General features: G+C 38.0%; 1 protein-coding gene across 2 annotated transcripts in view; it reads left to right on the plus strand.

Annotated features, from left to right (window-relative positions):
* ACAT1 (acetyl-CoA acetyltransferase 1) overlaps positions 1–17588 on the plus strand; it is a 37969-nt gene extending 20381 nt beyond the window's left edge. For both annotated transcript variants that reach the window (XM_036902665.2, XM_057490375.1), the window contains 10 exons: positions 7400–7517; positions 7798–7893; positions 8126–8226; positions 11203–11346; positions 11749–11899; positions 12860–12955; positions 14127–14240; positions 15091–15155; positions 16727–16884; positions 17302–17588. In XM_036902665.2, coding sequence (XP_036758560.1) covers positions 7400–7517; positions 7798–7893; positions 8126–8226; positions 11203–11346; positions 11749–11899; positions 12860–12955; positions 14127–14240; positions 15091–15155; positions 16727–16884; positions 17302–17422 — 1164 coding nt within the window. In that variant the 3' untranslated portion in view covers positions 17423–17588. The remainder of the gene's footprint in view (positions 1–7399; positions 7518–7797; positions 7894–8125; positions 8227–11202; positions 11347–11748; positions 11900–12859; positions 12956–14126; positions 14241–15090; positions 15156–16726; positions 16885–17301) is intronic.
* Positions 17589–27733: the final 10145 nt, after the last annotated feature.

A 27733-nucleotide genomic window follows, 5' to 3' on the forward strand; every position in this document is an offset into this window, starting at 1 on the left:
GGGTTGTTTCCGTCAAGCTGTTAAGTCCCTGTCCCTTTAAGACTTTCAAAAAAGCCCCCGCTTTTCTTTGTCACAGGGGCATCAGCTTCAGCACCCGCTCTGAGGTCTACCCCCTGTTCTCCCAGTATCCAGGGCCCCCTGGGCATATACTGTGTCTGCGCTCTGGCCCGGATGGCTGGGGCTGGGTGTTCGGCAGTCCTGGGCTCCGTCTCCCTCCCGCTCTGCCTATTCTTCTCCCCCTGGGAGCTGGGGGGAGGGGCGCTCGTGTCCCGCAGGGCCGGGGCTTGTATCTTACCCCCTTCGCGAGGCGCTGGGTTCTCGCTGGTGTAGCTGCAGTCTGGCCACTGTCCTGCGTCTTCTGGTCTCTCTTTTAGGGCTAGTTGTGTTTGTTGTATTTTCAAAAGTATATATGTTTTTGGGAGGAGATTCCCACTGTCCTACTCACGCCGCCATGTTGGCTCCGCCTGTTGATAAAGATTTCAAAGTCAAAGTTATAAATATGCTCACTGATCTGCAGAAAAGAATTGAAGATCTCAGGGAAGACTTCAACAAAGAGATTCAGGAGCTGAAAAAGAGCCACTCACAGCTGAAGAATACAGTAACTGAAGTGAAACATGCAATGGAGGGAATGAATAATAGATTGCTGAAAGTAGAGGAGGCAGTCAATGAGATGGAAATTAGAGAACAGGAACACAAGGAAGCTGAGGAACTGAATGAAAAAGAACTTCTAGGAATGAAAGAATGATAAGCTAGCTATGTGACCAATCCAACTGAAACAATATTTGCATTACAGGGGTCCCAGGAAAAGAGACAGACAAAGGGAGAGTGTCTGAGGAAATAATTGTTGAAAACTTACCCAATCTGTGGAAAGAAATAGACACTCAGGTCATCGAAGCACAGAGAGCCCCTAACAAAAGGGACCCCAGGAAGGTAACACCAAGGCATATAATAATTAAAATGAAAAAGATTAAGCATAAGGAGAGAGTGTGGAAGGCAGCCAGAGAGAGAAAGAAGATTACTTATAAGGGTAACCCCATCAGGCTATCAGAAGACTTCTCAGCAGAAACCTTAGAGGCCAGAAGGGAGTGGCATGAATTATTTAATGTATTGAAACAGAAGGACCTTCAACCAAGAATCATCTACCCAGCAAGAATTTCATTCAAATTTGAAGCAGAGATTAAACAATTCCCAGATAAATGGAGGCTCAGGGAATTTATAACTACTAATCCAGACCTTCAGAATACATTAAAGGATTGCTGTAGATCAAAATGTTCTAAGGCTAAATAGTTTTCACCAGTGAAAATAAACCCACAGTAAAGGTAGTAGACCAATTACCAAGCAAGTATGAAATTAAAAGAAAAGTAGTAAAACCAACTATACACAAAATCAAAGGATACATAAAAATTGTAGATTATGCTTCTGCATCTGTGGATGTTTTGTTGCCCTTGTCTAGCTCGGATTAATACTTAGTCTATAGGCACACACCTGATCATCTACATTTGCCCTCTTACAGCACTAAACTATGTTTTCTACCTTTATCTTGCATCTACCTACCACTTCAGCATTTTATTAAAAATAATAATAATAATAATAATAAGGGAGAAATGTGGGATTCACATATAAATCAAGTATAAAAATCAAACGAATAATCATATTTGACTGATTGTTTATAGTTCATGATGTGTGATCAAAACCGAAAGTTTCTGTGATATGACTGCCCTTGCACTGTTCACCATGTAAGAACTTGTTCACCATGGAAGAACTTGTTTGTTATGCTTCAGAAGATTGGAGACTGTTGAGAAATAGGCTTGGGGTTGATTAATGACTGTGCATTGAGTCCCCTATACAGAATTTTATTGTTGTTAACAACCATTTGATCAATAAATATGAGAGATGCCCTCTCAAAAAAAAAAAATGTTCTACCACAGCAGTTTGATCTCTGTCTGAGGTACATGGCTTCTGTCAAATAAACTTAGGCCTAAGTCATTTTTATCCTAAAATCCTACAGCATCTCTGAATACCAAGTGTAGTAACAATATAGACTACTGATGATATTAGTCTCTTTTCTCCTTAACCATTCTTCCTGGGCTCTCTCCCTTTTACACATATCTGTTTCTTGCTTACACTTCAAAAAATTCAAGACCTACCCTTTAAACCCTCTGAGATGAGTTAAAGGGTGACACAAAAAAACATATGTCCAAATCCTACATCCCCAAAATCTGTAAAACAATAAAGCTTTTACAAGGAAAAAAAAATTCGTAGATTATGACATTTAATACATAAAGTGTACAGGAGGAAAAAGAAAAAAATTTTAGATTGTGTTTGAAAATACTGTAATCATCAACTTAATACAGACTTACATAGTTAGGAAGCTGTCCTTGAACCTTATGGTAACCACAAATCTAAAGCCTATAATAAATATACAAAAAAATTAAAAAAGAGAAATCTAATCACAGTGCTAAAGAAAACCACCATATAATGAGGAGAATATAAGAAAGGAACAAAGAGGAGTTATAAAACAACTAGAAAACAATTAATAAAGTGGAAATAAGTACCTACTTATCAATAATTACCTTAAATGTGAATGAACTGAATGCACCAATCAAAAGACATAGACTTACAGAATGCATAAAAAACAAGACCCACCTACAAGAAACTCATTCTATACCCAGAGACATACATAGACAAAATGAAGGGATGGTAAAAGATACTTCATGAAAATAATAGGGAGAAAAAAGCAGGAGTAGCAGTACTTATATCAGACAAAATAGACTGCAAAACAAAGAAAGTCATAAGAGACAAAGAAGGACATTGCATAATGAGAAACAGGTCAGTCCAACAAGAGGATATAACCATTATAAATATCTTTGCACCCCACATATTAAATGACAATACACAAAAAGTGCAGATTATGTCATTTAATACATAAAGTGTAAAGGCTTAATATAGACATATAGTCAACACCTTCATTTTAGGAGACTTTAACACATCACTCACATCAACAAACAGATCAGACAGGCAGAAAATAAATAAGGAAACAGAGGCACTGAACAACACATTAGATCAGATGGACTTAACAGATATCTACAGAACATTCCACCCCAAAACAGTAGGATACACATTTTTCTCAAGTGAACGTGGAACATTCTCCAGAATAGATCACATACTAGGCCAGAAGAAGAACCTCAATAAATTAAAAATTGTATCAAGCAGCATCTTGACCATGATGGTATGAAACTAGAAATAAATTACACAAAACAAAAGCCAGAAACAAATTGAGCCTAAATAACATGCTTCTAAATAATAAATGGATCAATTAAATTAACAGCAATACAGGGACACAAATGAAAACAAAAATTCAACAGTCCAAAATTTGAGGGATGTTGCAAAAGCGGTACTAAGAGAGAAGTACGTAAACAGTGTAGGCCCACCTGAGGAAACAAGAACAATCCCAAATCAAGTCTAAGCTCACAGTTAAAGAAACTAGAAAAAGAAGAACAAATGAAACCAAGTTAGTATAAGGGGGGACATAAAGACCAGAGCAGAAATAAATAAAATAGAGAAGAATAAAATAATAGAAAAAAAATCAATGGAACCAAGAGCTGGTTCTTTGAGAAAACTAGCAAAATAGATAAAACCCTAGCCAGACTTATCAAGAAAAAAAGAGAGTACACAGATAAAGTCAGAAATGAAAAAGGAATATTCATAATGGACACCACAGAAATACAAAGAATCATCTGAGAATACTATGAAAAATTATATGCCCATAAATTGGACAACCAAATGGACAGCTTCCTAGAAAAATACAACATTCAAGATCGACACAGGAAGAAACAGAAAATCTGAACAGGCCAATTACCAGCAATGAAATTGAATTAGTAATAAAAAAACTCCCCAAAAAACAAAAGGCCAGGACCAGAGGGCTTCACAGCTGGATTCTATCAAATATTTAACAAAGAGCTACTACACATCCTTCTTAAAGTTTTCCAAACATTGGAAGAGGAGAAAATACTTCCAAACTCATTCTATGAGGCCAGTTTCACTATTACACCCAAATGAGGCAAAGACACCACAAAAAAATTATAGACCAGTATCCCTGATGAACATAGATGCAAAAATCCTCAACAAAGTCATTGCACACCGAATGCAAAAATACATCAAAGAATCATCCATAGTGACCAAGTGGGATTTATTCCAGGGATGCAAGAATGATAAAATATTTGTAAATTAATATCATACTTCACATTAACAAAAATAAGGATAATAACCACATGATCATCTCGATAGATGCTGATGAAGCATATGACAAAATTCAACATCCATTCATGACAAAAACTCTCAACAGAATGAATTCAGGGGATACATACCTCAACATAATAAGGCCATATACAACAAACCCACAGTTAAAATCACTCAATGGCAAAAAGCTGAAAGCCTTCCCTCTAAGATCAGGAACAAGACAAGGATGCCCACTCTCACTGTATTTATTCAACATAGAACTGGAGGTCCTAGCCACAGAAATCAGACAACACCAAGAGATAAAAGGAATCTAAATTGGTAAGGAAGAAGTTAAACTGTCACTGTTTGCAGATGTAATGATATACATAGAAAACCCTAAAGATGCCACCATAAAACTATTAAAATTAATAACTGCATTCAGCAAAGTTGCAGGATACAAAATTAATGCACAGAATTCTGTTGCATTCCTACACACTAACAATGAACTAGCAGAAAGAGAAATCAGGAAAACAATGCCATTTACAATTGCATCAGAAAGAGTAAAATACCTGGGAATAACCCTATCAAAGGAGATGAAAGACCTGTACTCTGAATACTATAAAACACTCATGAGAGAAATTAAGACAAAAATAAATGGAAATGTATCCTGTGCTCACGGATAGGAAGAGTTAATATTGTCAAAATGACCATCCTGCCCAAAATAATTTACAGATTTAGTGCAGTCCCTATCAAAATATCAGCATCATTTTTCAATGAACGAGAACAAATAGTTCTAAAATTCAAATGGAACCGCAAAAGACCCCAAAGAGCCAAAGCAATCCTGAGAAGGAAGAATAAATGCTTCCTGACTTCAAGCTCTACTGCAAAGCCACAGTAATCAAGACAATTTGGTCCTGGCACAAGAACAGACCCATAGACCAATGGAACAGAATAGAGAGCCCAGATAGAAACCCATATATATATATAGTCAATTAATATGTGATAAAGGTACCATGAATATACAACAGGGAAAGACAGCCTGTTCAATAACCGCTGTTGGGAAAACTGGACAATTGCATGTAAGAGAAACTGGATTATTGTCTAACTCCATACACAAAAGTAAACATGTAATGGATCAAAGACCTGAATGTAAGACATGAAACCATAAAACATTTAGGAGAAAACATAGGCAAAAATCTCTTGAACATAGGCATGCGCAATTTTTTTCCTGGCCACATCTCCTTGCGCAAGGGAAACAAAACTGAACAAGTCGGACTGTATCAAACTAATAAGCTTCTGTACATCACATGATCATCTCAGTAGATGCCGAAAAAGCATTTGGTTCAACTGTTGTGGAAAGCAATATGGAGGTTCCTCAAAAAACTAAAAATAGAAATACCACATGACCCAGTAATCCCACTTCTTGGAATTTACCCAAAGAAAATAAGATCCCTGATTTGAAAAGATATATGCATTCCTATGTTTACTGCTGCTTCATTTACAATAGCCAAGATATGGAGGCAACCTAAGTGTCCATCAGTAGATGAATGGATAAAGGAGATGTGGTATATATGCACAGTGGAATACTATTCAGCCACAAAAAAGAAAAGAAACCCTGTCATTTGCAACAACATGGGTGGATCTAGAGGGTATTATACTCAGTGAAATAAGCCAGGCAGAGAAAGACAAATACCATATGATTTCACTTATCTGTGGAATATAAAAACAAAGCAAAACAATGAACAAAACAACAGTAGACTCATAGACCCTGAGAAGTAACATTGAGAAGTCACCATGGTGGAGGGGTTGGGGTAGGTGGGTGGCGATGGTAAGGGGGATAAAGGGGTGCAGAAGTTCTCAATCATGGTATAAGTTGGTCATGGGGATGGCAGTCCAGCATGAAGAACATAGCCAGTGATTCTGCAATATCTTCCTATAGGGGGTAAAGGTTTAATAATATGGGTAACTTGAACCACTGTTATGTGTATTTGAAACCCACATAAGATTGTGTATCAATGATACTTCAATAAAGATAAAAAAAAATTTTTTTAAGGAAGTGAATTAGGCTGGGGATTAGACAGCTTATCACCTAGTGCTTTCTGAGCTGTCCTCTCTTTGTTTCTCTAGGGCCCCTAAAATGAGTTAGTAATAGCCTTCTTTCTCAAATTTAAGGAAAATTTCTCTTTTTTATCTGTGAGTTTAATAGGAGAATGTGGAAGATAAGTGTAAGGAAAAAATTGTTTCAATAGTGTTTTATAATATTTAAGAGGCCTTTTATCTACTTTTTCTTAAATTCCTTATTAATAGTCATATTCATTAAGAAATTAAGATGCTGGCTGTGTCCTAGTTAAGTGGTACATCCCCTACTAGGTCTTGATTCCCTTAGTAAGGAAGCCATTTGGTTAGGGTTGTTTATTATATAGTTAACAATGGTAAAGCGATCATTTCTTGAGTTTTGATTGAGGAATAGAATCAAAACTTAAGCCTCAGGTTTCAAACCTCCTGGGGAGAACTTGGAAGGATCTATACCTATTTTTGAGTTGGTTTGTCTTAGCTTTTCTATTAGGTCTTAAATCATGAAGCACTACCATTGAACTGCTTAATTTTAGTGTTGTACAAATAGTGAGATTATTTTAATTCTTGAGTAATTAGTCATTGATAAAAAAATCTGTTTCTTTGATAATACAGTAGACCTGCCTCATGGTTTCAGTCACCGTGGTTTGCAGATTATCCTCCTGGCATATGGTTAGAAGGTCAGTAGTATAGCCTAGCGCTCCATCACAATGTCTATGTAGTTAACCTCACTTCATCTCATCAGTTAGGCATTTTATTATTTCCCATCATCACAAGAAAAAGGGTGACTACAGTAAAATATATTTTGATAGACCACATTTACATAACTTTTATTAGAGTAGTTTTGTAATCATCATTGTATTTTATTATCACTGTTAATTTCTTACAGTGCCTAATTTATAAATTGAATTTTATAATAGATATGTATGTATAGGAAAAAACATATTTAGGGTTCCGTGCTGCAGTTTCCTGCATCCACTGGGGGTCTTAGGACATATCCCTTGTGCATAAGGGGGAACTGCTGTATATCTCTGAATTATCTTTAATGAAAGATGATTTGGGCAAAATATTTAAGTATAATAATTTTTACTATCTTCTGTCTTGCCAGGAAGTGGTCATAGTAAGTGCGACAAGAACACCCATTGGATCCTTTCTAGGCAGCCTTTCTTCTCTACCAGCCACTAAACTTGGTTCTATTGCAATTCAGGGAGCCATTGAGAAGGCAGGTCAGTAGTTGCTTTGATTTTTCTGTTGAGGGGGCACTGATTTCGTGGAACAAATATTTATTTTGCATTTACTGTGTGTGTAGCACTGAAAAATGACTTTATGTCCACATTTCTGAATTCCCTTATAAAGAATCCTTGTACCATAGAGTTAAGAATGAAACTCAAAATTGACAAGAAAAAGAAATCATTCCTCTTGTATAATGTCATGGACCTTATTAGGTAATCACTAATTAGTAAATTGAATAAAATGTGGACATGCCTTTTTGATTTTTTAAAAAAGGGATTGCCAAAGAAGAAGTGAAAGAAGTGTACATGGGTAATGTTCTACAAGGAGGTGAAGGACAAGCCCCTACAAGGCAGGCAGTGCTGGGCGCAGGTACCAGGAATGCATTTTTTGCTTTTATACTTAGAATGTTTGACATGGCAATGTGGAACCTATTTCAGCTTAAATAAAATATTAAATGTATAATGCAATCTAACATTTATAGACATATCGTCAGAAGGAGTGTTGCAGATTGTAGGTTAATATGCTCTATTTTATTAATTTTAATTCTACAGTTGTGTTTGAAGAATTTTTCTGAAGTATGACTTATTTGCATTGGTTTTAGGCTTACCTATTTCTACTCCATGCACCACTGTGAACAAAGTTTGTGCCTCAGGAATGAAAGCCATTATGATGGCCTCTCAGAGTCTTATGTGCGGACATCAGGTATGAAGCACCTGTTCCATTTTATAACTACAGTAATTTGCAGTGTTAAAAGACATTAAAATCCAATTATAGTCATGCTTTAGAAGTGAGATTTTTTCTCATAAGTACAGTTGCTGTGTTTCAGATACTCAGGAGTGGGTCTGGATTTGTGAATTCCTTTTGACAAAGAGGTCAAAATGATACCTTAGGTGTCCTGCGTTAAAAAGTAGTTTTTGGCCAAGATGTTTTAGTCTTTGGGTGACTACTTGGAAACTTTCCCTAAGATCCTGGGTGATTTAAAACATCATAAAATTTGTATTTGCCAGAATAAGAAGGGTTTTCATCTGAAATGAGAATAAAGGTGCTGACCCTGGGAATCAGGCCATTGTTTGAGCCCTGAATTGATGAGTATTTGGGTTCATTTGTAAAATTGTGTAGGCTTTCCATTGGCCTTGCTGATTTGATTTAGATCTTGTCTTTACCTCAGTCAAGCAAGACAGACTGCTCAGTAAACATGCCGTGGTGTTAGACTAGACCTAGACTCATGGTTTATCAGATCCCAGACTTTCTTCTTTCAGCTGAGGAGAGTGGGGTCGAGACAACCATAAACATAGTCATGGGCTGAAATCAGAGAACACGTGTCTTGCCCTTTCTGGTGAATTCCAGCCTATCAGGGCATAAACACACCAGGCTAAAGCTCAGTGGTTAGGTCTTGACAGATCTCTTCCGTGTGCGAGAATCACAGGTGCGCGTTGCTCCGCTGCTGTGCCTCCCTTGTTTGCTCCCGTCTGTCAGGCAAACCAAAGAGGAAAAAGTGATACCTGGGCTAATGTATCAGGTACTTTATTAGAAAAGATCTAAGCACATGCTAAAAACTGAAATGGCATAGTAAAATATAAAATGAGTAAGAAGTCTTCTTTCTTCTCACCCCCAGTCTCTGGCTTATCTCCCACTTTCTTCATATTCTGCCACTTAAGAACCAGGAACGTTTTGGGCAAGTTGCTTGAACTCTGTGCCCCACTTAGTGTCTTGGAGAGCTTTCTGTGTCAGTACATAAGAGAATATTCTGTTGAACCAAACAGCTGTAATATATTTTATGGGTCCTTATTGAATGGACATCTAGGTTGTCTCCAGTTCTTTACTATTTTAAATAATACTGCAGTGAGTGCCCCTATGCATGAGCTCTGTGTACTTGTAGCTACTTGAGTCAGTCCCACTGAGGCAGTAGTGCAGTGGTTAGGAACACAAGGTCTGGGGCCAAACTAATTTCAAGTCCCAGTTCTTTCTCTTATTGGCTGAGGACCTACTTAGTGACATTCACTGGAGATAGGTGAGCAAAACATGAATCTCATTGTGTACAAGTCTTTCAGAAAAATTCCTAAGAGGAAAATTTGAGTCAGATTTTCAAATAATGATATTTTCAAGTGCTTCCCATAAAAGCCAGTGATACACCTCACAAAGGTTGTGAGAACTTGTTTGTCTATTCACAAGATAATGCTGACATTGGGTGTTACCAAACTCTTGTTAAACCAGTGGGTGAAAGGTGGTCATGAGATTATTTAGATGTTTGAAAACTGAATGCCAAGAGATGTTTTGTCTCATTAAAGTTATTGTGGTTCCATAGGAAATACTATTTGCACTACATTGAAATGCTTTCAGTTAGTAGTATTTGATTCATTTGTACATGTGTACAATTAATCTGAGTCATAAGAAAACTTGGAATTGCCTTATTTTGAATATTTAATCTATGATTTTAGAAAACTATCCATTTTATTTTACATTGAAGAATAATTGATACCATATTTTCTGTCACTTATTCTTGCCATCATCCCTAGAAACTATTCAGTATTTCAGGATAATTGAATAAAACTTACATGAGAACTAATTGAAAATCTCTGTATTTCAAATAGTTTTTTTTTTTCTTGGCATACAACTTCTGTTTGTCTTTTATTCCTGATTAAAGGCTGTGAGAAATGTTGGCCTTAATTTTAACTTACATTTACATTAATGTTTTAAACTAGCCCTAATGATGCAAATTAATATCTTTTGTTGACTTGTAATAACAGGTTAATTGATTAGTACTTATTAAACTTGAGTATATGCCAGGCACCAATAATACAAAAATAGATATAAGGTTTCTGGTGTCAGTGGAGCTTAGTTGAGTGAGAAGTTTCAACTGCACAAATATAGCTACATTACAGTGTAACTAAGAAAAGCATTACACAGTAACTGGAGAACATAACAGAAGGAACAGAAACTTCCAAGAAAGGATAGAAATAGGTAGTCAGGGAAATCATAAGTGACTGTAGTTTTGGTTAGTTTTAAAGGCTATTGTAAGCATTTTGCATGTTGGTGGATGGGTCAAAAAGGGCAGAGGTCTGTGTGAATGAACGTGGTATCTTCGAAGACCCTTCAAGCAGTTCCATATGACTTGTTTCCATATGAGGTCCAGGTCCAGGCATGAGGCTGGAAAGGGAGAGGGAAGTAAGATCGTAAAGGGCCTTATGTACTATGCTGAGGAGGCCTTTAAAGAGGGAAATGATCAGACTTACATTCTAGCCAGAATGACTTAGGTGACTGTAGATGACACCTGGATGTTAGAAAAAGCTACATGTCAGATGGCAAGTAGAAAATTATTACAGTTGTCCGGGAAGAATTGATGAAGAAGATGTCGGATGTAGAAGGATTATTCCCACAAACTGAGATTATTTCTAATCTTTTAGAAGACAGTAAGTTTTTAGCAGTGTGAGTGAAATGAAGGGTTAGAAGAATTTCAGAAGATGGTCTTACTTTCAGAAGATGGCATTCTTATTTCTGATTCAAATCTTAATTATTACACATTTTAGAGCATTTCCTTTCATCGGGGCTAAGAGGGTACTTCCTGTGTTCACTGTTAACATAGGGCACATGTAGAATGCTTGCTGGTCGTAGCTCTGTAAAGGGTATGATGGGTTCACAGCTATTTGAATTGATGTTGGTCTTTGTGTTGCTGATCAGGATGTGATGGTGGCAGGTGGCATGGAGAGCATGTCCAATGTCCCCTATGTGATGAACAGAGGGGCAACACCATATGGCGGGGTGAAGCTTGAAGACTTGATCGTAAAAGATGGGCTGACTGATGTCTACAATAAAATTCATATGGTAATTACTGCGTTTTAATGGGAAAATGCCCTCGAGTATATAGTACAGTTTGATTTTTAAAATCTATGTATTTTAGGGACCCAACTGAAGGATGGGCTCTATAAATGCTGGCTTTAGCCATTTATTTTAGGAAAATACTTTTCTGGGGTCATTGTTTCAACTTGGCTCAATTGCTAAATAGATTGCCCCAAACTGGAATAGGACATTTCTGACTTGTAATAGTGGATATCCTATTTAATTATTTGCCTTTGAAAAGCAACTTCTGGGCTAATTTAAATCTTCAAAGAAGAGACATGAGTGAAAAGTTATTTAGTACAGAAATAAGTATCTGTTAGGAAACTAAATTTAACTGCTAAGTTATGCAAAGTGAACTTGTTTTTTAAATATTCTAACTTTTACCAGGGCAACTGTGCTGAGATTACTGCAAAGAAGCTGAATATTGCACGAGATGAACAGGATGCTTATGCTATTAACTCCTACACCAGAAGTAAAGCAGCATGGGAAGCTGGAAAATTTGGAAATGAAGTTATTCCTGTCACAGTGACAGTAAAAGGTAGAGGGATAATGTTCCAAAATCTTAAATATTTTAGTAGACTTTACATGTTGCTATATTTTTTTATGTTTGAGTTTTAAATTAGAACATTTTTATCTTTGTTCATTTTAGCTGAGGACATTGACACTCCTGCATGTGGTTAATAAAGGGAAATGTTGCCACAGATAATATAATTTATACCAATTTAATATCAAACTTCATCTCCATTGCAAATTCCACTAAGCATATCATTTTTAAATTGAGCAATGTATTAGAGCACTTTCTTATATAAGTGACAAATAAGACATTAGCTTAAGTGTAAAAGGGGATTTATTCGAAGGCTATGAGGGGTCCCTCCCAGAACTGAAGGATACATAGCAGCAACTAGTCAGCTCTGGGAACTTCAGGGATTGGAACTGGGTGTTCAGTACTATTGGGATGCGCTCTTTTGGCTTTTCAGTCCTACATGCTTTTGTGTTTTATTTTCTCAGCCTTCCTAAGTTGCTACCTCCATCTATAGAGTCACATCTATAGGGCTATCAGCCAAAGAGGAAAGAGACATCTTCACCAACTCCAGCAGAATAAATCCACAGTGAAGACTCATTAACTTGGCTTGTGTTGCATGTCCACTCTAGCGGTGATTACTGTGCTCAGAGTGGTGGAATACTCCAGCGTAGGTGATAGGCCTGCCCCTGGGGTCATGGACTGGGGTCTGTGATCACAGAAGGAGGCGGAGAGAGAAGAGAATGGGATGTGGCCCAACAGAAGATTTAAATTTCATTAAGCTTTCTAATAAATTCTTTAAGACACTGACAGAGATTGCAGTTGGTAGATTCTAGAGTAGAATTTATTCAGGATGGTTTAAGGTATGCAGTCATACAAAGGGAGGCACAGACTGCCAGGCACCTTGTACAACAGTTTCTTACTGAGTGGCTATAATTGTTGTCTTGACTGGTGTTACTTAAAAGACTTTTGTTTTAGGTAAACCGGATATAGTGGTGAAAGAAGATGAAGAATATAAACGTGTTGATTTTAGCAAAGTTCCAAAGCTGAAGACAGTTTTCCAAAAAGAAAATGGTTAGTATTAAGAAATGAAGTGTAAGAAAAAATGGAGTCAGTATAGAGTATCTAGGCTTAGAATTGCCTAAGGATTTTAAAAAAGTAATTCTAGAGAACATCTAGATGTTATTTAACATTTTCAATAAATCACTCCCAATGAAATTAACAAATATTTGTCCATAGTATATTTCAAAGTGCTTAACAGAGAGATTGTAGAATGATTATACAATTCAGGTTTTCATGCACAGTTCATCTGGAAAGTTTATTGTGATAGGCAAATCAAATTTACATGTTATGTTAAGTATCTGTAAGCTTCTTGAGGACTAATACGATAGCTGTGTTCACTGTAGTATTTCTAGTGCCTGGCATGTAGCAGTTCCTCAATAAATAGTTATTGAATGTTAGCATGACTGGGATCACAGAGTTCTAAATTAATGGTATTGAAATCCTTTGAGAAAAAAGGTCAGTTCTGCTTTTAAAATTGGCTGTATACAGTTGCAGTAATAACCTGAAATTACTTTTCCCTCACTTTCTTGATTGAATTTCTCAATACCAGCTATAGGAATGGATGAGTTTTTATTTTTAAGCATCATATAAAAATTTGTATTGCAAGAGTATACTTTTATAATTTTAGCAGCTGTATTCACTGATATTTTTAAAGAACTTGACACAATTCACATGCCATCTGTTTAAATTGTACAGTTTAATGATTTTTTAGTATTCAGTGAAATTTAATTTGACATGCTTTACATACCATAAAATTGTTTAAAATGTTCAGTGATTTTTAGTATTCATTGCAATTTAATTTCAAGTGATTACAAAGAAGATTTTGACATTGATTTGAAAAATATATATAATCAATCTCTGCTTTTTTATGGATAAGCAAAGAGTTAGACCCTGGGGAAAAAAATAAGAACTGGCCCTCATATTTGGAGACCTAGTGCCATCCTGCCTGGGCTCCTGAGCTGGTTTTGAATGAACTGTTACTAAAAACCAACACAAAATGTGTTCTTGTATTAGTCATTCTATAGTTAGCTATGTATGTTTCCTGAAAGCAGGAATTACCTACATCCATGTTTGTAATTTATGTATCTGGCAACCCAGGCAATATATGTTAAGAATTTGTTCATTTGAACCAAATGAGTTCAGTGTGAAGGGATGTTTGACTTCATGCCACTGGTGCTTTCAGGCACAGTAACAGCGGCCAATGCCAGCACGCTGAACGACGGGGCAGCTGCTGTGGTTCTCATGACCACAGATGCGGCCAGGAGGCTCGGTGTTACACCCCTGGCAAGAATAGCAGGTAGAAAGTTTTGAACTTGTTTATTCCTAAACCTCTGAAAGCTCTTCCTGAATTGAGTTTCCTTGTTAGTAATACATAATACACAATATTGAAGTTGCCTATTTCTACCTATAGATTGTAGCTTGTGACATCACTTAGCTAATACATATTTAATATTTTCCTTATAGCTTGCTGTATGTGAGTACAGCTTTAAAAATCTTTTCCTGTCCTGTGTGGTAAGTGGGAGAGTACAAGGTCCATGTTTTACCCTGGTACTGTGGGGAAAGGTGGCCAGGTAGAATAAACAATGTGAGATTAGGAGTCTAGAAGTATGAAATCTAGATGTTCTGGCATTTTATTATTAGCTGTGTAAGCCTTGGCATACCCTCAGTCTCCTTAAGCCTATTCTGTTTAGCTGTAAAATGTGCTTTCCTTTCTTCATAAAGCATTAAATAGGTATCATTCTGTTAGTTTAGAAAAAGCCTTGCAACTTGGTTTTATTCTTAGTTTAGACCACGGGTTTTAACCTCAGCACTGTGGACATTTGGCAACAGTTCTTTGCTGTGGGGGCTTTTCCCTCTGCATTGCGGGGTGTTAGCAGTGTCCTTGGCCTTGACCCACTAGACACCACACAACAAGTGGCATTTTACCTGTTGTGACAACCAAAAATGTCTCTAGATAATGCTGGTGTCCCTGGGTGCACATTTCCCCTAAGCTGTGAGAATCAATGGCTTAGATGATTGCTATAATTTTACAAAGTGTAGAATCTTAGGAAAGGAACAAATACCTTTATTTGTGTACTATATATGTGTTGGATATAGCTTTGGGTGCTTGTAAAAAAGATTTAACAACCTGGTTTTTCTTTATGAAGCATTTGCTGATGCTGCTGTAGAACCTATTGATTTTCCGATTGCGCCTGCATATGCGGTACCTAAGGTGAGAACAAAGGGAAGGACGGTGCTCCATTATGCCAACTTCGGGTTTGCTTAATCAAATTAGCAAGTTCTAGATTTTAAATGTTGTTCATTTGCCAAAGCATAGAGGTAGCTTGGTTTCCAATCTTCCCACTTCTGAAAACAATTAGAGCAACAAGCATAACAAAACAAAAACACTAAAGGAGCAACTTACAAATTACATCTTCAGTGGAGCAGATAAATACTATATAACTGAAGTGCTTGTAAGTATGATGCTGAGCTCACACACCTGTGCAATGGCAACCATAAAATGGGAAGATGGTGTGCAAAGGAAAAAAGGAATGCTGACAGTCCTGGTTCTCTAATTCAAAGCAGATACTCACTAGGAGAGGTCTCCATCCTGAAAGGGAACTGCTGGGAGCAGGTCTTGAGGTAAAACTGAAGTAGAGAAAAACCTACTGATGGTGGGGAAAGTCTACATCCTGCAACAACTGTCAGCCTGAGTCTCTGTGGGAAGTTGCTAAGGAGTTTTAGGAAAAGAGACAGTGACGAGGAGGTGTAGGGGTTGAGGGAGCTCCAAAGACTCCAGCAAATACTCCCTTTCAGAAGGAAAGGATCTCACCTTGAGAGTGAACTACTGAGAGCAGCACCCAGATTATCAAAAAAAAAAAGCAAGCAGAAATCACTGGGGAATAAGGATAGAGAAGGATCAGAAACAACAGGGAGGAATGATATGTCCAGAGGTGGCAGATCTCAGGAGGCTAAAAGAATTCTGCAGCTTCTGAAAGTAGAAGCCAGATGCTGACCCTGACTAGACTGTGAGCCAGAGAAACAGCTGTACTTCGGCACCGTGCTGTCTTGTGCTTGGGACAGAGGAAGCTGAGCGTGCAAGTTGAGAAGCTGGGCCCACTGGACGAAGAGAGGAAAGGGGAGGAATAGGATCGAGTTAGTTTTATTGTTGCTCACAACACAAAAATTTCTAAAGAAAAAGGACATTAGCAGTAGTTTAGTGAGAGAATAGCCTAAGGATAACCAGTAGCACCAAAATACCTTCATGCGTAGCTGAGGAACTACCAGAACAAGAGATCATGAAATAGAAAATTGGGAACAGATAATTTACAGTGAATATACAATAGCTCTGAATATCTGTGCCCCAAATAATCCCATAGCAATGTTTATAAAGCAAAAACTATAGGGATGCAGCACTAAACGGAAACACTCTAATAGTGGAGACAAATACACTGCTTTCAATTGACAGATCAAGAATCTAGAACTAAACAATGTATCATTAGTAAAGTAGACCTTCACTTAAATAGAGAGTACATATTCTTTTCAGGTCTCTGTGGAGTAGTCAAGAAAATCGAGTTTTCTCTCTCTTCCCAGAATAGAAAAAAACACAAACAAAATTTTTCCAATACAATCCAAAAAGATAAATTCAAGTCAGAAAATAAAAGGGCCTTTGTTCCTGGAAACTAAGAAACTCCACATTTAAATGTATGTGGCACCAAGGGTAATATAAACCAAAATTGCAGAATTTCAGGAAAATAAGTTTTCACAATTATTTCAACATAATCTAAATTTTGAAAAATTTAGGTTCTTAAAGATGCAGGATTGAAAAAAGAAGATATTACAATGTGGGAAGTAAATGAAGCCTTTAGTGTGGTCGTACTAGCAAACATTAAAATGCTGGATGTTGATCCCCAAAAAGTCAATATCAATGGAGGAGCTGTTTCTCTGGGACATCCAATTGGGTAGGTGAAATGATGAAAAACATCTCTTTAATGGCTGTCTATACATTTCTATCTAAATTTAAATTGTCTAATGATAATTTGTATTACTCTTCGTTTAACAGTTTTCTTCCCACCCGTCCTTCATAAGGGAAACTATTTCTAGGATCAAACACTGAACACAGAGACCTGTTACATTTTTTGCTTGAAACTAATACTGTTTTATGTGGTAGAAGATAATTTTAGATTAAAGTTTATGCTTGCCCTTTTAAAAAAGCTGTAACCATTCCTGAAACAAGTCTCATGTTTAAGAGAAGTAGTTAAGCTCAGCTACAAGAATAGCCAATAACTTTTCAAGAAGTTAATTTGGGATAGAAGCATTTTTTGGTCAATCATAAAACTGTAATTTATTAAAGAACCAGAATGTTTTCTTAATCCTAGGATGTCTGGAGCCAGGATTGTTATTCATTTGGCTCATGCTCTGAAGCAAGGAGAATATGGTCTTGCCAGTATTTGCAATGGAGGCGGAGGTGCGTCAGCCGTGCTGATCCAGAAGCTGTAGCCCTCTGCGCACGGCAGCAGCCTGGGCGGGCGGGAGGGCCTGCAGTGAGGAGCATGAGTGACAGCCCTGTCGGGTGGTACTCAAAGTCCTGTTTCATTTTTTTACCATTTTCTGTTTTAACTCCTTTTTAAAAATAAAGATCAAATCCAAGACCTTTTGAAATCTCTTCTGCTTTAAATTGTCATCTTTAGAACTTTAACACATTGTTATGTTATAAAGCTGTTGTGCTATTTGAAATACCAGTGTGCAATATTCGTGACCTAATAGAAGCTTCCATTTTAGAGAATAAATCATAATTTATCTTTTTGAGGACTGTGAAAGATCAAGTGAGTGTCACCTATAGCTAATTGACACTCAGCAGACTTTAATGTGAGAGTGGCTGTTCCGGGCAAACTAGCAGTACTTCATACCATTAGTTGAGAAGCCACAAAGTGTGTGCAGTGTTGCCAGAAACAGGAAAAAACCGTGTGCCCAGGTCTAGGGTGGATGTAGTTTCCTTTAACCTCAGCATTCCAGATTTAGTGGGGCTGCGGGGCTAAACAGAAAATCCCATAGTCTGGGCTCTGAATTACTGCAGCAGCACAAAGAGTGGGAAAGAAGGGTGAAACTGCTCAACTGAGCGGATTTATAAAGGGAAGAGACTGCTCCTTCCTATATGCAACAATGCTTATTCTTAAGCAGAATAAAATTCAGCAGTTATCTTGAATTACATTTTATCCAGAAAAACCCCCACACTGTATACACATATCTCTTGGCACATACTTCATTCATTGTGGATCCTTATCTTGAAGAAACACAATATATGGAGAAAAAGAAATACTGTTCTTTAAAAATCAAAGAGTACTTTAAAAAATATTTGTATAGTAATCACAGCTAACTTTCACAAGCACTGTCTTAGAGGCTTTATTTATATTAACTTCTTTAATCTTCACAAAAACCGAAGAGGGTAGGTACACATTATTGCCCCTACTATACAGATAAGGGAATCAAGACATAGATTAGCTAAATAAATTCCAAAGTCAAATCCAAGCAATCCTGCTCAGGGTTAAAATTCTTAACTCACTATGCTTGGCTTTTTAGTACTCTCAATAAGTATATGCCCTAACTGTAATGGGAGCTCGGTAAAATACATGAAAAAAAAAACCCAACCCAAAATATATTAGAATATTTCATTGAAGATAAACAGAATTAACACAGCATCCAAAAACTTCTGAATACATCCAAAAAACTCTTGACAGTTCTGGGGAAAAAATGGAGAGAGGAAAAGAAAAAAGAAATAGAACCAGTAAGTGAATGGCGTTTCTTAGAAAGAAAAACAAACAGTACTCTGAAGCAATAATGATGCTATAATAGAAGAAGAGCTCAGTTTTACTAACTGGGCAGATTTTGAAGGCCTATTTCATTAGCAAAATTAACAATCACACTAAGACTCTAGAGAGAACATAATTTCTCAAACATCTAGGTAGAAAAATGGGTAGCCTCACCTCAGTCCTTTTTATATTAAATGCCAGAAAATAAGTGACCATCTTTTAATGAGATAAAAATACTGGGTATGACTCATCTGATAAGGGGTTAACATTCAAAATATATAAAGAACTCATACACCTGAGCACCCAAAAAAAACCCAAATAACCCAGTTAATAAATGGGCAGAGAACCTAAACACACTTCTCCAAAGAAGAAATACAAATGGCCAACAGGCACAGGAAAAGATGCACCCACCACATCACTAATCATCAAGGAAATGCAAATTAAAACCACAATGAGATATCACCTCACACCAGTCAGGATGGCCACTATCCAAAAGACAAGAAATAACAAATGTTGGGAAGGATGTGGAGAAATGGAAACCCTCTTATACTGTTGGTAGGAATGTAAATTGGTACAACTGCTGTGGAAAGCAGTACGGAGGTTCCTCAGCAAACTAAAAATAGAAATACCATTTGATCCAGTAATTCTACCTCTAGGAATTTACTGAAGAAAATAAAATCCCTGATTCAAAATGATATATGCACCCCTATGTTTAACACTGCAATATTTGCAATAGTCAAGATTCGGAAACAACCTAAGTGTCCATAAGAAGACTAATGGATAAAGATGTGGTATATATACAGTGGAATATTATTCAGCCATAAAAAGAAAAGAAATCCTGCCATTTGCAACAACATGGATGGAGCTAGAGGGTATTATGCTCAGTGACATAGCCAAGTGGAGAAAGACAAATACCATGTGATTTCACTTTTATGTGGAGTATAAAAACAAAGCAAAACAGAATGAACAAATCAGCAGTAGACTCAGACACTGAGAAGTGACTCATGGTTAACAAGGAGGAGGGGTTGGGGCAAGTTGGGGGGAGGGAGGATAAAAGGGCACAATAATTCGAAATCTCAATATAAGTTGGTCATGGGGACAGGAGCACAGCAGAGAGAAAATAGTCAATGATTCTGTAACATCTTTGTACCTTGATAGTAACTGCACAAGAGGGAGTGAGGATTTAATAATGTGTGTAACTGTTGAACCACTGTGTTGTACATCTGAAACCAATATAAGATTGTATATCGACAATACTTCAATAAAATTTTGCTTTAAAAAGGGAAGCATACCACCAACCGTCCAAATTTCTGTGAGGACTCAGTAAACTATATGGTGCCTGGAGCAAAGGTGCTCAACAGAGGCTAGGATTCTTTATTATTATTTGTCCTTTAAGCTCTTCATGACAGACTTGCATCTAATTCATCTCTCTATATATATCACAGTACCCAGTGCAAAGATATGACAGTCCCCTAAGCTAGAAACCCTCACCTGAGGATGTTGATACAACCGTTGCCATTTGTCAGGAAGAACATGTTATTGTCATTGTTCCAGGAGATTCCATTGACCTCAAACTTGAATTGCTCCTCTGCTTTGGAAAGGTGTGTCTTGGCGTCAATAGAGGTCACCACATCATCCTTGTTGCCTACAGCAATGGTCTGCACATCAGGACTCCAGCAGATATTAATGTTCTCTCCTGGAAACCCAGATATAAACAGCAAGATATTGTTTGCCCACAATCCTTCAGAAGTTTATTTTGTTATCCTAGAAGGACCAGAGCTATCTCCAGAGCTCAGTCACTAAGGTCCTCGTCAATGGAAGGGAACTACCACTTAAAAATCAACTGTGAGTCCAGCACTTTTATAGTCCTCATGATCCTTCTCTAAGAGACCCTTTATTATCCCCATTTTACAGATGAAGAAATGGAAGGTAAGAGAGATAAGCCAAAATATCAAAGCTATGAAGTAATAGAGCCAGTATCTAAACCCAGATTTGACTCCAAAGCCTTTCATTCCCTTTTACACCAGTATTTCTCAAACTCATCAATCACATGCCACTTTCACAATTTTTGTCCTATCAATTTAACAACTATACTTTCTCTAAGACTTTTCTTAAAATTGACTCAAAAAAGTTTTACTTAAATAAATTCAGCTTCAATTTACCAAAAAACAAACCACGAGGGGTGTCGAGGCATGCAAGAACTTACAGAATTTACAGCACTCTGATGTATCCTGCCAAAATGACCGTTTACCAGCAAGTGGAAAGAATAAAAATTTAGAACTGAGGAATGTGAGAGTTTAGAATTTCTTAAATGATTAAGGACTGTCGGGGGAGAAAAGGAAGGCAGTGGTATGTGTGTGTGTGTGTGTGTGTGTGTGTGTGTGTGTGTGTGTATGCTGAATAAAGGCAAGAGAAAAGGAAGGCAGTGGTGTGTGTGTGTGTGTGTGTGTGTGTGTGTGTGTGTGTGTGTATGCTGAATAAAGGCAAATGCCAGAATGTAAAAATGAATTCTATATCTTAAATTACAATAGAAGTTAAAAGCTGAAAAACCCAATTATAAAGTAAAAAAGACGGTTCGCATATATCATGCATTAGAAGTCAAGGCAGGAAGTGTTAACATAGGACAAGAACTATTCTGTATAAGGAAACAATGAGTCCGAATGAAGTCATGGGTAATTCAAAGACAGGAGCACAGAAGCGGTTTTTATGGAGGAGGATGAGAATTTAGCAGGCATCTGGGAGCTGACGGAGGTCCTTTCGAGACATCACCTCTGACTTGCCCCTGGAGCCCACTGGACATCACTCTCCCTCCCTAGGAGCTCGTTGCCCCGCTTTTGCAGCTGCCACCCAAGGGACAGGCCTCTGGATCACTTGGCTCTGACAGCCAGGAGGGCTGGCATGCATGGGGTCCACAGAACTACAGCCAAGTTATTAATGGGCAAGGGGCACACGCCAAGGCTATACACCTGGGCCCAGTGCAGAAGGAGCAGCTCAGAGATCCCACCTCCCAGTTTCTCCCTGTAAGGGCTCTGACTATTTTTTCTCAGCTGCTGCCTAATGTACAGCTTCCAATCAGCCTGTATTCACGTGCTGTGATTCTCCTCTTTGTGATACTGGTAGTTTTTGGCACACCCTCAACGACTGGGGGCCACAGAGAGGAATTGAGCAACAACCAGGAGCTTGGGCCAGAATGACTAGTGAGGTTCATTTCCTACAAGGGAAGGCTCTTATCAGGACTGGAAAAAGTGGCTGTTTTTTCTTTTGTATAGAAACCAATACAGAGGGCCGAGGAAAATGAAGTAACAGAGGGAGATGATCCAAATGAACAAATCTCCAGAAACAGATCTTAGCAAAACGGAGATAAATGATTTTCCTGAGAGAAAGTTCAAAACAATGGTAATAAAGATGCCCATCAAGGTCAGGAGAACAAAGAAAGAAATTCAATAAAGAAAATACTAAAAAAGTACCATATAGCAATCATTGAACCAAAAATGCAATGGAGGGTTAAGCCAAATCAAGTGGAAGAAAGATCAGATAATTAAGTTAATGGAATTCATCCAATAGAGAAACAAGAGAATGAAAAAGAATAAAGGGCATTTTTAATGGACTTAGGAAATACCATTACGAGCACTAATAACTACATTATAGGGTCCCAAATGGATAAGAGAGAAAGGGGCAGAAAGCTCATTTAATGAGTTAATGGCTGAAAACTTTGCTAAACTGGGAAACAGACATCCAGATCAAGAAGCCAGAAAATTCCAAAAAGGATGAATCTAAAGAGCCCCACATTGAAACATATCATAATTAAATTGTCACAAGTTAAAAGGAGAGAATCTCAAAGCAGCAAGAGAAAAAGAACTTGTTACATACAAGGGGACCCCCATAAGACTATAAGCAGACTTTTCAGCAGAAAGTTTACCCCCCAAAGGGAGCAGCACAACATATTCAAAGTGCTGACAGAAAAACCCTACTAACCAAGAATACTTTAGCAGGCAGATTTGTACTTAAGACTTGAAGAGATACAGTTTTCCAGACAAGCAAGAGCTGAAGGAGCTCATCGCAAGTGGACTGGCCTTACGAGAAATGTTGAAGGGACTTCTTCAACCTGTAAAGAAAGGATGCTAAATTGATACTAAGAAAACATTTGAAAGTAACAGTCTCCCTGGTAAAGATATATATATATGCACACAAGCAAGTACGTACATATATATATATATATATATATATATAGTTTATAAAATATATTAAAACATAAAAATACTATATATATATATGTATGTATGTATATAAAACATGAGAGAGAGAGAAATTCAGAATACTCTAATGTCAAGGTGGTGGGTAAATCCCTTACTACTCTAGTATGGTTAAAAGACCAATGTATTAAAAATATAACTACAAAAAATCCTGATATGCAAAGTAAAAATATGTAAACTGTGACATCAAAAACATAAAGTGGGCGTTGGGCGGAGCCAACATGGCGGCGTGAGTAGGACAGTGGGAATCTCCTCCCAAAAACATATATATTTTTGAAAATACAACAAATAAAACTAATCCTAAAAGAGAGACCAGAAGACACAGGACAACAGCCAGAATACAACAGGGAGAACCCAGCGCCTGGTGAAAGGGGTAAGATACAAGCCCCGGCCCGGTGGGACCCGAGCGCCCCTCCCCCCAGATCCCGGTGGGAGGGAGAGGGAGCCCAGGACTGCTAAACACCCAGCCCCAGCCACCTGCACCAGAGCGCAGGCACAGTGCATGCGTGGAGGGCTGGTAACTAATGAAATAAGGAAGCAAGACCTCTGAGCGGGTGCCGAAGCTGATGCCCCTGCGACAAAGAAAAGCGGAGGCTTTTTGAAAGTCTTAAAGGGACAGGGATTTAACAGCTTGGACGGAAACAGCATAGGTCACAGCCCAGTGGCAGGAAATTACAGGGAAAACCGGGCGCACTAACCCCCTGGGCAACAGCTCTGAGACCCCTCACGGAGGCAAACAGTCAAACAGCACCTCTGTCCATTACCCCTCTGGGCGCTGCGAAAGCAGAGAAACAGCCTAAGGCAAACCCCGCCCAAAGAAAGGGAGATCCATCCATATCGGCCGGGCAAGACACAAAGATCCAGCCTACACGCAATTACCCAACACAAGCCACTAGAGGTCGCAGTTGTCACAGTAAAGAAAGGCCAGTAGCAAGTGAAAATTTTGGCCCTCCCAGCTGACAGTCAATAGCACCTGTCAACATGAAAAGGCAAAAAAATATGATCCAGACAAGACTAACCCAGACAGCTTCGGCATCTGCTACATCTTCCCCTGAGAAGGAACCTGGGGAGATAGATTTAGCCAGTCTTCCTGAAAAAGAATTCAAAACAAAAGTCATAACCATGCTGATGGACTTGCGGAGAAATATGCAAGAACTAAGGAAGGAGAATACAGAAATAAAACAAGCTCTGGAAGGACTACAAAACAGAATGGACGAGATGCAAGAGACCATTAATGGACTAGAAAACAGAGAACAGGAACGCAGAGAAGCTGATGCAGAGAGAGATAAAAGGATCTCCAGGAATGAAAGAATTTTAAGAGAGCTGAGTGATCAATCTAAAAGGAATAATATAAGAATCATAGGCATTCCAGAAGAAGTAGAGAGAGAAAAGGGGATAGAAAATGTCTTTGAAGAAATAATTGCTGAAAACTTCCCCAAACTAGGGGAAGAAATGGCCTCTCAGACCACAGAGGTACACAGAACTCCCATGACAAGGGATCCAAGGAGGGCAACACCAAGACACATAATAATTAAAATGGCAAAGATCAAAGACAAGGAAAAAATATTAAAGGCAGCCAGAGAGAAAAAAAAAGGTCACCTACAAAGGAAAACCCATCAGGCTATCATCAGACTTCCCAACAGAAACCCTACAGGCCAGAAGAGAATGGCATGATATACTTAATGCAATGAAACAGAAGGGCCTCGAACCAAGACTACTGTATCCAGCACGAATATCATTTAAATATGAAGGAGGGATTAAACAATTCCCAGTCAAACAAAAATTGAGGGAATTTTCCTCCCACAAACCACCTCTTCAGGGCATCCTACAGGGACTGCTCTAGATGGGAGCACTCCTAAAAAGAGCACAGAACAAAACACCCAACATATGAAGAAGGGAGGAGGAGGAATAAGAAGGGAGAGAAATAAAGAATCATCAGACTGTGTTTATAATAGCTCAACAAGCGAGTTAAGTTAGACAGTAAGATAGTAAAGAAGCTAACCCTGAAGCTTTGGTAACCACAAACTTAAAGCCTGCAATGGCAATAAATTCATACCTTTCAATAATCACCCTAAATGTAAATGGACTGAATGCACCAATCAAAAGACACAGAGTAATAGAATGGATAAACAAGCAAGATCCATCCATATGCTGCTTACAAGACACTCACCTCAAACCCAAAGACATGCACAGACTTAAAGTCAAGGGATGGAAAAAGATATTTCATGCAAACAACAAAGAGAAGAAAGCAGGTGTTGCAATTCTGGTATCAGACAAAACAGACTTCAAAATAAAGAAAGTAACAAAAGACAAAGAAGGACATTACATAATGATAAAGGGCTCAGTCCCTCAAGAGGATATAACCATTATAAATATATATGCACCCAATACAGGAGCACCAACATATGTGAAACAAATATTAACAGAACTAAAGGAGGAAATAGAATGCAATGCATTCATTCTAGGAGACTTCAACACACCACTCACTCCAAAGGACAGATCCACTAGACAGAAAATAAGTAAGGACACAAAGGCACTGAACAAGACATTAGAACAGATGGACCTAATAGACATCTACAGAACTCTACAGCCAAAAGCAACAGGATACACATTCTTCTCAAGTGCACATGGAACATTCTCCAGAATAGACCACATACTAGGCCACAAAAAGAGCCTCAGTAAATTCCAAAAGATTAAAATCCTACCAACCAACGTTTCAGACCACAAAGGCATAAGACTAGAAATAAACTGTTCAAAGAAAGCAAAAAGGCTCACAAACACATGGAGGCTAAACAACACGCTCCTAAATAATCAATGCACCAATGACCAAATCAAAATGGAGATCCAGCAATATATGGAAACAAATGACAACAACAACACGAAGCCCCAACTTCTGTGGGACACAGCAAAAGCAGTCTTAAGAGGAAAGTATATAGCAATCCAAGCATATTTAAAAAAGGAAGAGCAATCCCAAATGAATGGTCTAATGTCACAATTATCGAAATTAGAAAAAGAAGAACAGATGAGGCCTAAGGTCAGCAGAAGGAGGGACATAATAAAGATCAGAGAAGAAATAAATAAAATTGAGAAGAATAAAACAATAGTAAAAATCAATGAAACCAAGAGCTGGTTCTTCGAGAAAATAAACAAAATAGATAAGCCTCTAGCCAGACTTATTAAGAGGAAAAGAGAGTCAACACAAATCAACAGTATCAGAAACGAGAAAGGAAAAATCATGACGGACCCCGCAGAAATACAAAGAATTATTAGAGAGTACTATGAAAACCTATATGCTAACAAGCTGGGAAACCTAGGAGAAATGGACAACTTCCTAGAAAAATACAACCTTTCAAGACTGACCCAGAAAGAAACAGAAAATCTAAACAGACCAATTACCGGCAACGAAATTGAAGCAGTAATCAAAAAACTACCAAAGAACAAAACCCCCGGGCCAGATGGATTTACCTCAGAATTTTATCAGACATACAGGGAAGACATAATACCCATTCTCCTTAAAGTTTTCCAAGAAATAGAAGAGGAGGGGATACTCCCAAACTCATTCTATGAAGCTAACATCACCCTAATACCAAAACCAGGCAAAGACACCACCAAAAAAGAAAACTACAGACCAATATCCCTGATGAACGTAGATGCAAAAATACTCAACAAAATTTTAGCAAACCGAATTCAAAAATACATCAAAAGGATCATACACCATGACCAAGTGGGATTCATTCCAGGGATGCAAGGATGGCACAACATTCGAAAGTCCATCAACAACATCCACCACATCAACAGAAAGAAAGACAAAAACCACATGATCATCTCCATACATGCTGAGAAAGCATTTGACAAAGTTCAACATCCATTCATGATAAAAACTCTCAGCAAAATGGGAATAGAGGGCAAGTACCTCAACATAATAAAGGCCATCTATGAAAAACCCACAGCCAACATTATATTGAACAGCGAGAGGCTGAAAGCTTTTCCTCTGAGATCGGGAACTAGACAGGGATGCCCACTCTCCCCACTGTTATTTAACATAGTACTGGAGGTCCTAGCCATGGCAATCAGACAAAACAAAAAAATACAAGGAATCCAGATTGGTAAAGAAGAAGTTAAACTGTCACTATTTGCAGATGACATGATACTGTACATAAAGAACCCTAAAGACTCCACCCCAAAACTACTTGAACTGGTATCGGAATACAGCAAAGTTGCACGATACAAAATCAACACACAGAAATCTGTGGCTTTCCTATATACTAACAATGAACCAACAGAAAGAGAAATCAGGAAAACAACTCCATTCACAATTGCATCAAAAAAAATAAAATACCTAGGAATAAACCTAACCAAAGTGAAAGACTTATACTCTGAAAACTACAAGTCACTCTTAAGAGAAATTAAAGGGGACACTAACAGATGGAAACGCATCCCATGCTCGTGGCTAGGAAGAATTAATATCGTCAAAATGGCCATTCTGCCCAAAGCAATATACAGATTTGATGCAATCCCTATGAAACTACCAGCAACATTCTTCAATGAACTGGAACAAAGAATTCAAAAATTCATATGGAACCACCAAAGACCCCGAATAGCCAAAGCAATCCTGAGAAAGAAGAATAAAGTAGGGGGGATCTCACTCCCCAACTTCAAGCTCTACTATAAAGCCATAGTAATCAAGACAATTTGGTACTGGCACAAGAACAGAGCCACAGAGCAATGGAACAGACTAGACAATCCAG

The sequence above is a fragment of the Manis pentadactyla genome, chromosome 13, assembly GCF_030020395.1.
Source record: "Manis pentadactyla isolate mManPen7 chromosome 13, mManPen7.hap1, whole genome shotgun sequence".
NCBI classification, from domain to species: domain Eukaryota; kingdom Metazoa; phylum Chordata; class Mammalia; order Pholidota; family Manidae; genus Manis; species Manis pentadactyla.